Genomic DNA, 13,204 nt, shown 5'->3' on the forward strand with positions numbered 1-13,204 from the left:
TTATGCTCTTTTCATCATTAATAATCACTATTCATTTGAGATCTTTTTATTTATACTTAAGCATTTTTCATTTATATTTTGAAAGGTATGATGTGTCGGTGATATTTTGGTATCTGTCTCACTTTGTCTGACTTTAAACCATATCTTTTATTTAACCTCTTTTTTTGTTGATCTGTCTTAAAATAAAGAAATCCAAATATCATATTGCTAGTTTTTCTCACACCAGCAAGAAAGTGATATGAGTTTTCGCATTTATTCTATTGACAAGTTAAAATTTTAACTTTATCATCATTAGATGGTGTAACAGAGATAAATTAGTACTGATAATTTTGGTACACTTCTCCACAACATAAAATATGTACTGCTGAACATGCGTCTCAGTCATGTAGATTGTGACTCTCGACTCCCTCAGGTTAGTTTCAAAAGGGTATTTTGGATATTGGTCGTTTTGCATGTGACGTTTTGTTCTATAGAGTCCACACTAGGGAGTTGATCCCTTCATCATGGTTTCAGATCCCACTGGGCGATACGTAGACCGGTCTTTCGTATAAATCCAGGTCAAATGTCACAGTAGATGCTGACACAAAAAGCCCAAAGTGCCTAGCTAAGGGAAATTTTGCAGCCTACCATCGGCAAGTGGTTGCATCTTGATATGTTTTTTTTTTACAATTCTGGTAAAAGATGTTAAGCAATCAAACAACGAAACAATTTTTATAGGGATGTTATTATTTAAAAGTTGTAATATTGTCAAGGAAAACTTACAATGTGTCAGTATTTAGCATTTTTCCACTTGCGTAGCCACTTGTATAAATTATATAGTTTAAGTAGTTTAACTACATTTTTCCAAGTTAAGGTAGTCCGATCCTCAGGTTTATAAAATTAGCAATTAAGTAATCAAAAATACTTATAAAAGTATGTCTGAATCCACAAAGTTGTGTAAATTTATCCACAGTATTTCTGTAAAGTTTCAGATTAAAGTTAATTATATTATATAGGGAACATTGTCAAATTTCCAATTTTTTTTGCAGAAAAAGGGAATTGGAATATCAGCAATGCGTTTTCTAATTGCAAACCGATCATCAAATATATTTTAGGTTAAAAAACGATACATATCCAGGCATTCAAAGAAACTGTCATGATTTTTATACTTATTCGGTATTTTTGTCTTCGATTTCCGTCATTTTCTCTATAATACATAGTATAATAGGCTTTTGCTATCATTGCAAGACATCACAAATCAGTTTTAATTTCATATCATGCTAATAAGGATTGGTATCTAAGGCTGGATTCAAGAAAATCTTATTTCTCCAAAACTATATTATTTTTTTCCCTTTTATGGGGTACAAATGTCAACTTTTATAAGACCTTTTCTAAGACTTCCAAAAACCCTGAATCTTCTAAAGGTGAATAAAATGAAAATTGTTGCATGAAAAAAATCAATTTCAAGCTTCATTTTGATGCATTTCAAATTAAATATTAATTTTTGGAGTTATCCTTCCTAGCTGAGGATCGGATATCCTTAAGATCAAAATAAATAATTTTTTTTTCTAATTAAGATTTCTCAATTTACATCAAACTTAAGTGAGAAAATAATGACTTAACAATTAGTATGAAAAACTTTAGTGAGCATTCAGCTTTATAACAGGTTATGTTTGCTGTCAAGGTCATTGTCTCAACCAAAGAACTTCGAAAATGAAGATTGTAAAGAGAACGAGACTATTGCTATCATTTTCATAAACTTATTTGTCAATAACAATATGTCAAAAATGATATTTTAATTTTTTTTCCTAATATTTTTAAACTTTAGAGTCGGATTCTATCCAATGATACCTCCATTATCATCAAGTCTGAAATTAGAAAAAGAATAAAATTAATTTTTACTGCGATGTGTGTTTCTTATATCTTTTCAAGCACTTAAGTCAAAACAAACTACATGTAATTGTAATCTAAAAAAAATTCTTTCATTAATTGCAAAAGTACTTCGCCAGTATTTTATATACTTACTCCTTTTCGCAAATAAAGTTGTACTTCCGGTCACATGGCACATCGTTCCAGTGGAAAGAAATAGCGTCATACATATGGGCACAGTCTTCATGGTGACCCCCATTATTGGGTTCCCCCGGCCCCCAGCCAGTATAATCTGGGCTTGTCTGGGTGCTCTCCCAGACCCAGTGTCCCTCCACTAAAGCATCAGTCAGACCAATCCAAAACTGACCTAAAGTACAGTTGTCAAAATAAAATTTTTAATAAAGTTTTAATAAAGTGAACACAACTCAGATCCAAGAAGCAGAAAACTAATGGTATATATTGTGTTACATGTGTACAATAAACATAATAAGATGATCACACAAAAATGGTTGCTGTATTTAACAATTATTTTGAAAGATTTTCTGCGATGCAACTACAAGTATATCTAACCTTTTTCAGTGTAAATAGGTTATTCATCACCAAATATAACAAATTTTAAATATTTTGCAAACTTTGATAATTTTATTTACTTAATTAAACGTCAATATCAAAATATTTCTAATTTACATATTAATGATTTTTTTTTTTCTATCTTACCCTTGTATCCATGGTCCATTAAGTAAATACGAAGAAATTCATCTTCGACTTCCGTCTCTATTTCCACAAGCTTGGCCTGAAGTGCATTGCAGTATAACTGTGGAAAAATACATAATTTATCAATTGCAAGAAATAGACCTGAACAAATTGTAGGAAGAAATGGGCGTTAGCTAATGAATGACGACCACAACGAGGAATGTAGCAGCGAAAGGGGAAGAAGATGTTTGGCAAAGGCCAGAGAAAGCTGAGTGAGAATGTGGTGATAGAGTGGGTGAGGGTATCCCCCGTTTATTATTTTAAAATGATTCGATACGCAAGAGCATACTCTTCGTTGAACAATTTTTAAAACGAGGAAAATTATTGAAAAACATCTTGATGAAACAAGAATATCGACAGTCTCGTTTAAAATCATCATTTCGTAAGTTCTTTGGTCAATACAATGACCTTGTCAGCAAATACAATTTAGCATTGAATCCAATGCTGACTTAGGTTTTTCATACTAATTGTTAGTCCATTATTTATACACTGAGTTGACGACGGATTTTTTGTTATTTCCATATCATGACAAGGAGCCCACGGCAGATGTGACCGGTCGGCAGGGGATGCTCACTCCTCCACTCCATGGCATCGGATCCCACCTCTGATGTTTTAGAGATCCGGTCCGTGTTTGCGCTACTGCTATTTTGATATTGAATTCTATTTGTCATCTATATTTTCTTCATTAGACCAGAATATGAAGTTTTCTTTTCATTCTTTTACCAACAAAAAACTGAATACGTTAAAAATATAAATATAAGCTGGAATTTGATAAAGTGTACAATGTACTTGTAAGTTATTTTAAAAAATAAATCCGTTCATAAAACAAGATATAGAGTGAATTTGAGATGGTAAGCTTGATTGTAGGGTATCTGTATATCTTTATTTGGGGTGGTGCATGTTATTCAGGCACATAGCATCGTTTTTAAAAGTGGGGGGGGGGGTAGCTAGAAAATCTTTTTTACTCACCTGGAAAAGTTACGACCAAAATAAAAATAAACATTGCCTAAATGGGGACAACCTGTGCTTCAATGAACATTTTCAATAGTAGAAGTAATGTTGAAAAAAAGTGGGGGGACAGCCCCCTCCCCCCCCCCCTGCTGCTACGTGCCTGGTTATGATTAAAAGAACGAACCATTGCTTCAGTCCATCCGTCTGGGACATCGACGAAGAAAGCATAACACGATAAACCACGCTGTTTCCATCCAAATGGACACTGGCTAGGTTGGGCGCTGACGCTATATGATACTTGAAAAATTGTACGATAAATTATATATTTTAACTAAAAGAAAGAAACCACGAAAAAAGATAATAAAAAGAAGCAATAACAAAAAGAAGCAATGAAAAATTACAGCATCAAAATAAAACATAAGAAATTGATGTAAATTGTTAAAAATATATTTATTTAAATATATTAGAGAATGTTTAAGTATAATAGTGATTATGAATCTTACTGGCAATTGTTGTTAAGAATGTTGCAATTAATATATCCATTTGTAAGATAAGAGTAAAATTCCTGTTAGTGAAGGTAATCCTATACATTTATCTCCAGTTATAGACGTGGCCTTACCTGAACATTTCTATAATACAGAACATTATTTGGTTACAGGTTTGATAGGTTACAATGGTATATTGATACTTGGCTATTTGAGATGTGAATTCGTAACATTCATCACAATGTTTGTTGCCCAGTTACCATTTAATATGTTTAGTTTAAAAACAAAAACAAAGATTGATTGATTGATTTTATATTGTTTAACGCCAAGTCGGCAATATTTCAGCCATATTTTGGCGGGCAAGTATTAACCGGTTTTTGAAAGCTTTTGGTTTCTCTGGCGGCCCCCAATGAGCCTACTCTTTATCGAACTCCAGAGAAACGATCTTTTGCGTGCCAAGGGGGTTGTTATCCTTGACACGGGGCACCATTTAAAGTCCCATCCGACGGACTGGTAAAAACAAACAAAAACAAAGAAGAACTAATGTATAGAACAGTGGTATTTTCCTTTGAGGAACATCAAGTAGGACTAAAACAGAATACAGATCAGAAGTTTTTTTTTTTACGTGTTAATTTAATATTCACAGCAAGATCTTTTATAAAAGTGTTTGAATAAATTCTGCTGTGAATAAATGCAAACATAGAACTTTTGATATGTAGCACAATTATAACCCATAGGAATAAAACAAAATGTGACAACATGATCTCAAAAAACTTCATAGATATTGTCAATGTGAAAACCGGTCATCTTTTGATTATCAACTTCGGGGTACTTTTGTGTACAGCACATTCAGAATTTTTTAAGCAAAATAATTTTGAACAAGACCAAACAAAAATGCATTGAGATAACAAACAACATTTGAGCTCAAATGTTCATTTAAATACTGTATACAGGGTTATTTTCGCCTCGCTTTATTTTCGCCCTTTCATACTTGCAAACAATTTTGCTCCGTTTTAAATATGCCTAGTCACAGTTTTCTTTAAGAAATTATACTGTATTCTTTGAATTCGCCCCTTTTTAATTTCGCCCAATCGAGGTCAGGGCGAAAGGGACGAAGATAAAACAGAGGCGAATATTTCCATGTATAATAATATTTATAAAGAGCAGAGCAAAACGGTCGTCTAAAGCATCAGAGGTAGGACCAGGTGCCATGGAGAAGTGAACATCCCCTGCCCACCGGTCACATTCAGCGTGTACTTCTTGTCGTGATGGGAAACTAACGGGAAAATATAAAACATAAACTTGCATTGATAATAGTTGTTTTAATATGTTTCTGACAGTATATACACTGTGAATGAGGCAAAAATATTTATGTGCGTTATATTTCTATATTCTTTATTTCAACCGACAAATATTGGCCATCGTGACTAGCAATCATCCAATGACATTAATCTCGTCCAAGCTGAAATGGAACAGTGTCGAATATAAGTAAGTACATATATTTTTCACTCATTTAATTGAAAGTACTAGTAGATGTGATCAAATTGATTTTTTAGATATCGAGATTATAAAACTCACTCTTTTTCACATATGAAACTATGAGTTGTATTACAAGGAAAATCATTCCAGAGCCCAGAATAATACATGCCACCACAGTCTTCATGGTTAAACACATCATTCGGTTCTCCTGGGTACCAGTGCGTGTAGGCGGGGGTTGTTTGTGACGTCTCCCAGACCCAGTGTCCCTCCACCAAGGCATCAGTCAAACCAATCCAGAAGTTTGCTGGAAAAAAATTGAACATATGCGTTATTTTTTTGTTTAATGCACAGGCCTTTAGATCGCTTAAAAAAATTGAGGTATTGAAAAGAAAATAAACGTATGGAGCTCTTTTCAAAGGGTACCTTCTTTTGCTATTAAAATTCTTTTAAATCAAATGCTTTACAATTTTACTTTTTATCCATTCCTATATATATTCAAATATAAACAATCTTCATTACTACCAAAGTTCATTCCGTAATTCCTTATACTTCTCGAGATATTCTGAAATCAATTCCGAAATTGACCTTAATTTTTTCTAGCTTGGACCTTCACTAATTGTAAAGCGGGAACGACGGGGCAAATTTTCCCCGGAATTTATTCTAAACTCAATAGATATTTTTTCATTTGCATTTAAGTTTTATAAGGTTTTTCTTTAATTTGATCAAATGATCTTACTAAGTCACATACAACGTTTTAGCGGTCTAATTTGTTTTTGAAAATCGAAAGGTATATAATGCATTCCGGAAAAAATTCGTTCTACCATGGCTTCATTTACATTCATAATCAACATGGCGGTGCAGTTGTTGATACAGACGTTTTCAAATTAATTTTTCGCGAAAGGAATTATTACTACAGTAAGCATTTAATTTCAAACATTGTATTCTTTAGATATCAATATTCAATCAAATATGATGAAATGAATATACTTTTTAATCCATGATCACGAAGAAATTCATTTTCCACTTCCGTCTCTATTTCTACCAATTTGGCATGAAGTGCGTTGCAGTATAGCTGAAAGAATCAAGATAGGAAGGAACATAAAATTTAAACCAGTAATCTTCTCGGTAAAATAGTCCAGAGACAAAATTTTCACTTTTGGTATTTGATTTTGTTCAAAATACCTCTCCTAAAAACAGAAAATTAAATGAACTGAAAACAGCTTTGTATTTATGGAAAATTATGAATATAGGCTACCGGTAATACTAATTGGCAGAGCTCTAGTTGTAAAAAATCATAGTTTAAAAACAGTGTATACTGGGCACATGTGCTTTCAGTCCCATACTTAAACACAAACAATTAACATATTTGAATGTTTACTTCGAATACTGAAAACCAAAATTTGAAAGTTCGTATTCTGCGAAAAAAATCAATATGCTTGGATTAAAAGGTTCTAATTCTGAGGCACAACTGACATCTTTAAACTTAATTGGATAATAAGAATATATCATCCTAACACAAGATTGAGAGGTATTATTCAATCTTACATGTATCTTATCTTAATGATATAATAGAATATAATAAGAATTTTATGATTACCATTTCGATATCATCTCCACTTTAACAGAATATAATTTCTATTCAATAAATAAAATACGGTATTTAGTAGTTGAAAATGTAATAGAATGCTTAAATCAAAATCATAATCCCTTTTATAATAGAAATATATATTATATATCTTTACATAAAATAAAAAATAAACAACGGATAATACAACACACCAGTATTTCTAACAATCATGATTATTTGTCTTAACGTTTACTTGTAGAATTCCTAATAGATTTTCTAGTTCCCCAAAACCACTTAATCTGACAAATTTCACGCAATTAAATTCCGAATTTGAATCTACCTTAGATAAAACCTTACCATTGCTTCTGTCCAGCTAAGTTGTAATTCTGTAAAAAAGGCGTAGCACGATGTCTCTCGTTGTTTCCAGCCATATGGGCATTGATGGGGCTGAGCGTTAGTCACTAACACGTATACTATAAATAGAATTTCAAATGAAAAATTTATACACATATGTTAAATGAGAAGGAACTTCTTTTAATGACGCTTTTTAACTTAGCGTTTTCAAATGAGGTTTCCAAATCATAATCGTACGGTAAACCAGACGACATGTTTCGTTTTAAACTGTCACTTTCAATGTGAACTACTAAAACAAGTCATTAATACGGGTATTGGAGTTTTTTGTCAAATAGACTAAAGAAGCGTATCCAGATTGCCTACAGTCTCTCAAAAAGATAATTCTTAAGGTGTTCACCTCGTCTTTTAAAAATTAAATTAAATTGAAACTAGGTATCTGGATAAACTCTCACATGATTTCAAATTGAACTCCAACAAAATAATTAACGTTACAGAAATTACTTTATGAGCTGTAAAGTACAGGAATACGGAAATTGAAATTCATTATATTATATATATATTATATACATTCAATATATTATATTTACATTCAGTGTAATTTTCCTTATCAAATCTATTAGAAATCCACGACGTTCAAATTTCTATAACACACGCGAAACCTTGTCACCGCGCGTTAGAATATACAGTGGGAACTATATGCAATTTCAAGACTTTAGAAACACCAAAATGTAAAATGTTTTATTTCAATTTAATGAAAAACTAAACCCTGAAAAATTAACTTAGAAATTAACGTAATGTGCGTTAAACATTAATTTGTCATTTTTTTAATCGCATTGTTTGTTTGCGTAAATTAACTTTGCAACGTCACTTAACGTCATCTGACGTCACAAACGGCTCTTACATCTATTAACCATGATAGTTTTGAAGGGCGCTAAATTCACATTAAATGTTAACAAAATAAGCAATTATGAAGAAGGAAAATTAGAGAATGTAAATATAAGCATTGAATTCATATTTTTTGGCTGTCTTCGGTCCTATAACACACCTGGCCGTGCCGACAAATTTATCATACCGCGCTAACGCGCGGTATTCAATTTGTCGGCACGGCCAGGTGTGTTATAGGACCGAAGACAGCCAAAAATATGAATTCAATGCTTAAATGACGCCACAGTTGATCTTTCACCAAAATGTTAGCCTAAAGTCATTTACTAGATTTTGACCTTAAGGTCTTTGTAGAAAATGAAACATGGCGTGCAATTTAAAATCAAAGTTACTTCGCTACTTATGTCATGTTAACATTATTTAAAAAAAGAGGTCAATAAGATAAATAAAAAAACGTTTACTGAGGGACTTAGGTATACTAATACATCTCCTTCGTCAGAAATTGATAAAACCGCCATCTTCTTAAATTAAAAATGGCAGTTTGAGATACATATGTTTTTTCATTGAGTTTACCTTAAAATTAAATCCCGATACATCTTATTTTACCAAGCTATATTTGGAAGGGATCAATAGAAAAAAAAAATGTGTTACTCAATTTTAGAAATTTATTTGTACTTTTCATTTACTAGATCTTGACAATTAAAAACCCATTTAAAGGCGGCATTAGTTAATTCATTGTTCTCTATTAGGCCCGGTAAGTAACTGAAAGATATCTTCCCGACATATCATTTTTATTATACGTAGGTCTCACAGCGGATCCAGGCAACACCGATACTTAGTCATCCTCGGCAGCTGCAATCGGCAATCCTCGGCTGACTCCGCTACGCTCCATTCAAACCTCGGATGTGATTAGTGGAGGAATACGCATCAGATCCTTACATTTCTCTGCCGGAAACTGCCTTATCACTCATTTCATATTTCGCTCTGCATAACGTTCTTTGAAAATGTTTCCTAATTAGTGGAATTATTTATCGTAAACAGGTTTTGATCACAAACTTATGTAAGTAGGCTTTGAAAGCAAGAAAAAAATGTTGAGTGTGCCACAAAATAACGCCGATTTCAAATGTATGACATTTGATAGATATTCAAATAAGATCACATGACTGAATCAGCAAGATGGTAACTCACCGTTGACGTCCGAGGTTATGTGCGAGGTACGAGTCATCCGAGGAACTCCGAGTGCGGCAGCTGGGCTTACAGGGTCCGTGTATAACGCCTTCTTCACATATATGTACTTGTTTTATGTACATATCGATCATTGTTCCTTAGCTTTTTTATATATACATACATCTCCACATCGTTTTGTTTTTGTTAAAACGGTTGATTTGATTGCTTTAATATGATTAATTTAATAGAGAGAAATCATTATATCCAGATTAATTGAGTGAATTAAAACAAATTAAGCAAAACTACCTTACAGGCAATTATTGCATACAAATTCGTAGCCTTATCCATTGTCCTAAAAATATTGTCTGATAAGAATTCTTAAGTCCCGTGAGGTTAAAGGACAAAATTACACATGAGATTTGTATGAAATATATGGAGATAACAGAGTTCAAGCTTACATGTCCTTAAAACAATATAAATTTCGGAGTGTTGCAAACACGGACCTATAAAACATCAAAAATGGGATAAAGTATTACAGGACTTGACTTGTGTTCCTTGTCATGATCGGGAAATAACAGAAAAAATTAATCGATAATTAATGTGTAAAATATGGTATAACAATAGGCTGATTAATAGACGTTCTACGAACATAACATATTAATGATGAAACTGATAAATAAATCTATTCAAACTTTTTTCCTAATCATTGGACACATCACATTGGCGTCGGAAGAAAACTAAAAGTTGGGGGGGGGGGGGGGGCTAGGTGTAAGAATTTTTTTAGACCTCCAAATAATCCTGAAAAGCAAAAAAAAAAAAAAAAAGAAATGTCCATCGTCCAAACTCGAAAATCCTATTTCGTTTTGGAGGTGGTGGTATAGGTTCGAACTTCAGTACCAATTTTTTTTCAAAACAGTACCACATTCCGAATTTTACAATACACTCAAAAAAGGTTTAAATGGCAAGTTCTTAAACAATTTGGGAACTAGAAATACTTAAGTGATACTTTCCTTTAATTGATGGCCCCATGGGGATCTGGATTAGAATAGGTCCTCAATACTCCCTTGCTTGTCGTAAAAGGCGACTAAATGGGGCGGTCCTTCGGATGAGACCGTATAAACCGAGGCCCCGTGTCACAGCAGGTATGGCACGATAAAGATAGCTCGTTGCTCAATGGCCCTGAGTGCCGAGCATAGGCCTAAATTTGCAGCCCTTCACCGGCAATAGTGATGTCTCCATATCAGTGAAATATTCTGGAGAGGGACGTTAAACAGTATATAATCAATCAATCAATCCTTTAATTGATGCAAAATAAATGGTCTTGTTGGGGATGTTCCTAATTTGTATGGTTTGAATGAACCTCTCTCCATATGTCTCAATGTTAATAGTCTATATACTTTATATATTTTTAAAATAAATGATGATCTTGATGATAAGCACCGATCAGATCCAGAGTGAATTTTGTAAATCCGATCCTTCTACATTTTTGTGTTAAATTTGACAATCTTGCCTAAGGCATTTTTAGGACATGTCAAATAGACACTGTAATTTAGCGTTAAGAATTGTCAGAGTAATGTGGTTATACCTAGTTTATATCAATGATCCATTAAGTATATACGAAGAGATTCATCTTCCATTTGTGTGTCTATTATAATATAATTTCTTATGCGTGATAACACTTGCTGTGGCCTTCAACTAGACATTTAGATATATCGACATAGTGTCAATTAACGACGTATTGTCAATTAACAACTAATGTTAATTCCCATTCCTAGGTGGATAAGATATATCCTGGTGAGCCTGAAATAAAAGATATCACAGAGTCTAACACATCAATTTCATATTTGGATACATGGTATTTCACTTGAATAAAACGTAAATGGTATTTCAACAATCACACTCTATGAAAAACGTGATGATATAACTTTTCTATCGTCAACTTCCCTTGCTTATGCAGCAATATACCTTCATCGCCTGCATACGGTGTTTATATACCTCAGTTGATTTGATACGAAAGAGCCTGCTCTTAGTATGAACAATTGCTAAAACAAGGTTAATTATCGACAAACAAGTTGATGAAACAAGAATACTATCAGCCTCGTTTAAAGTTATAATTTCTTAAGTTCTATGGTCGATTCAAAGACCTCGTCAGCAAATGCAATTTATCATCGAGTCAAATGCTGGCTGACGTTTTACATGTATACTATTTGTTAGTCCATTAATTATACACCGAATTGCTGACTTTTCTTTTATTTCCTGGTCAGGACAAGGAACACACGGCGGGTGTGACCGGTTGACAGGGGGTTCTCACTCCTCCATGGCACCTAATCCAACCTCTGATGTTTTGGAGGTATGTGTTTGCTTTGCTCCTAATTTATATTTTGTTATGGACTCTGATGTTGAGTACGGTTCGTTATCTCCATATCCTTCATTATACTGCCAGCCAGGACATTCAGGGGGATTCATGCTTTAGATGAAAAGTTCCCATGTTTAAATTCCAATCAACAAAGAGATAGAACATTAGTAACAATAGTTCCTATTAGCTACACATGTATTAAGTTTTATTTCAAATATTGATATCTAAACACACACAAAAACAAATATCTATTCTTCCTTCATAAGTGAAGAACATAAGGCTAGAGTTACCTACAAATGCGTCTGTCCAATCGAGATTCATCTCGATTATAGAGAACCAAGTAGAAGTTGGAACTCTTCAATTAAAAATAATTACATGTATAAAGTTTTGTATTCATGCTAGTATCGTGACGCCGTTTAAACATGCAAATTTTGTTTAAAAACAATAAAAGTCGGGTGGTATAAATACTGACCAGGAATTACTATATACATATACGTATACAGTGAACCCTCAGATATCCGGACGCCAGATATCCGGATGCTTCAGTATCCGAACAATTTTTCATCGGAACGAAATTTTTAAATGTTATTTTGTCTTGTTAAACTGGTGATTCAGATATCCGGATGCTTCACATATCCGGACAAAATGACTGGGAACCAAGTGTCTGGGTAAATGAGGGTCCACTGTATATGGGAATTATTCTTTAAACTGATTAATACTAAAGTGAATAGATTTGTTTGGAATCGGTTAGTTACCTACAGAAAAGTGATTGTCAATGCTAAACGTATATAGGTAATTTTGATTTTTGTATTGATCATGCATCACAATTCTTCGCAATCTTCAAAAAAATGAACCGCTCATAATAATAAAATACGAAACTATTTCGGCAAGTTTGCCCCTAAATCAGTGGTTACATGTAGATGCATAATAAAAAAAAAAAAAGTACGTAATATCAATGAAGGATATGAAGATACCGAACAGTATTCGATATCAAAGTCCGTAAAACAGTACTAAATAGGAGTAGAGCAAAAACGGACCTCCGAAACATCAGAGGAGGGATCAGGTGCTATGGAGGAGTGAGTATCCCCTGCCGACCGGTCACACCCGCCATGTTATCCTTGTCATGATCGGGAAATAACGGAAAAATCCGTCGCCGATTCGATATAAAATAATTGACGAACACTTTGTATGAAAAACGTCAATCAGCTTTTTTCAATGATAACTTGTATTTGCTACAACAGTCATTGTATCGACCATAGAACTTATGAAAATAAGACTTTAAACGAGATAATAGTTGTTTAAAAATGCCCTACGGTACATGCAAAGTGAATGACACAATACTAGTAATATTAATGTGTTTTG

At 33.3% G+C, this 13,204-nt stretch overlaps 2 protein-coding genes across 2 annotated transcripts; both read right to left on the reverse strand.

The window, feature by feature from the left end:
• Positions 1-1,816: 1,816 nt before the first annotated feature.
• LOC134275313 (perlucin-like) lies at positions 1,817-4,122 on the reverse strand. Its single transcript, XM_062757592.1, has 5 exons — positions 4,056-4,122; positions 3,737-3,849; positions 2,566-2,662; positions 2,005-2,215; positions 1,817-1,847 (listed from the first exon to the last, which is right to left on the reverse strand). The coding sequence occupies exons 1-5, from the start codon at positions 4,093-4,095 to the stop codon at positions 1,817-1,819; spliced, it is 492 nt and encodes a 163-aa protein (XP_062613576.1). The 5' UTR covers positions 4,096-4,122.
• Positions 4,123-5,415: 1,293 nt separating this feature from the next.
• On the reverse strand, positions 5,416-9,836 carry LOC134275310 (C-type lectin domain family 4 member E-like). Its single transcript, XM_062757586.1, has 5 exons — positions 9,798-9,836; positions 7,441-7,556; positions 6,504-6,588; positions 5,616-5,820; positions 5,416-5,499 (listed from the first exon to the last, which is right to left on the reverse strand). The coding sequence occupies exons 1-5, from the start codon at positions 9,832-9,834 to the stop codon at positions 5,472-5,474; spliced, it is 471 nt and encodes a 156-aa protein (XP_062613570.1). The 5' UTR covers positions 9,835-9,836; the 3' UTR covers positions 5,416-5,471.
• Positions 9,837-13,204: the final 3,368 nt, after the last annotated feature.

Source organism: Saccostrea cucullata, unplaced genomic scaffold (genome assembly GCF_032062105.1).
Source record: "Saccostrea cucullata isolate Sc308-1 unplaced genomic scaffold, CSIRO_AGI_Scuc_v1 ctg7547, whole genome shotgun sequence".
In the NCBI taxonomy this organism is placed as follows: Eukaryota; Metazoa; Mollusca; class Bivalvia; order Ostreida; family Ostreidae; genus Saccostrea; species Saccostrea cuccullata.

Excerpts from the sequence above, each read along its gene's own strand:
- LOC134275313 (XM_062757592.1), bottom strand. The coding sequence starts at position 4,095 with ATGGATATATTAATTGCAACATTCTTAACAACAATTGCCA. Across the intron at positions 2,216-2,565 it reads AATGGACCATGGATACAAGG|GTCAGTTTTGGATTGGTCTG; the intron begins GTAAGATAGAAA and ends ACTGTACTTTAG. Across the intron at positions 1,848-2,004 it reads AACTTTATTTGCGAAAAGGA|ACTTGATGATAATGGAGGTA; the intron begins GTAAGTATATAA and ends TTCTAATTTCAG.
- LOC134275310 (XM_062757586.1), bottom strand. The coding sequence starts at position 9,834 with ATGGATAAGGCTACGAATTTGTATGCAATAATTGCCT. Across the intron at positions 6,589-7,440 it reads TTAGCTGGACAGAAGCAATG|CTATACTGCAACGCACTTCA; the intron begins GTAAGGTTTTAT and ends TGATTCTTTCAG. Across the intron at positions 5,821-6,503 it reads TCGTGATCATGGATTAAAAA|CAAACTTCTGGATTGGTTTG; the intron begins GTATATTCATTT and ends ATTTTTTTCCAG.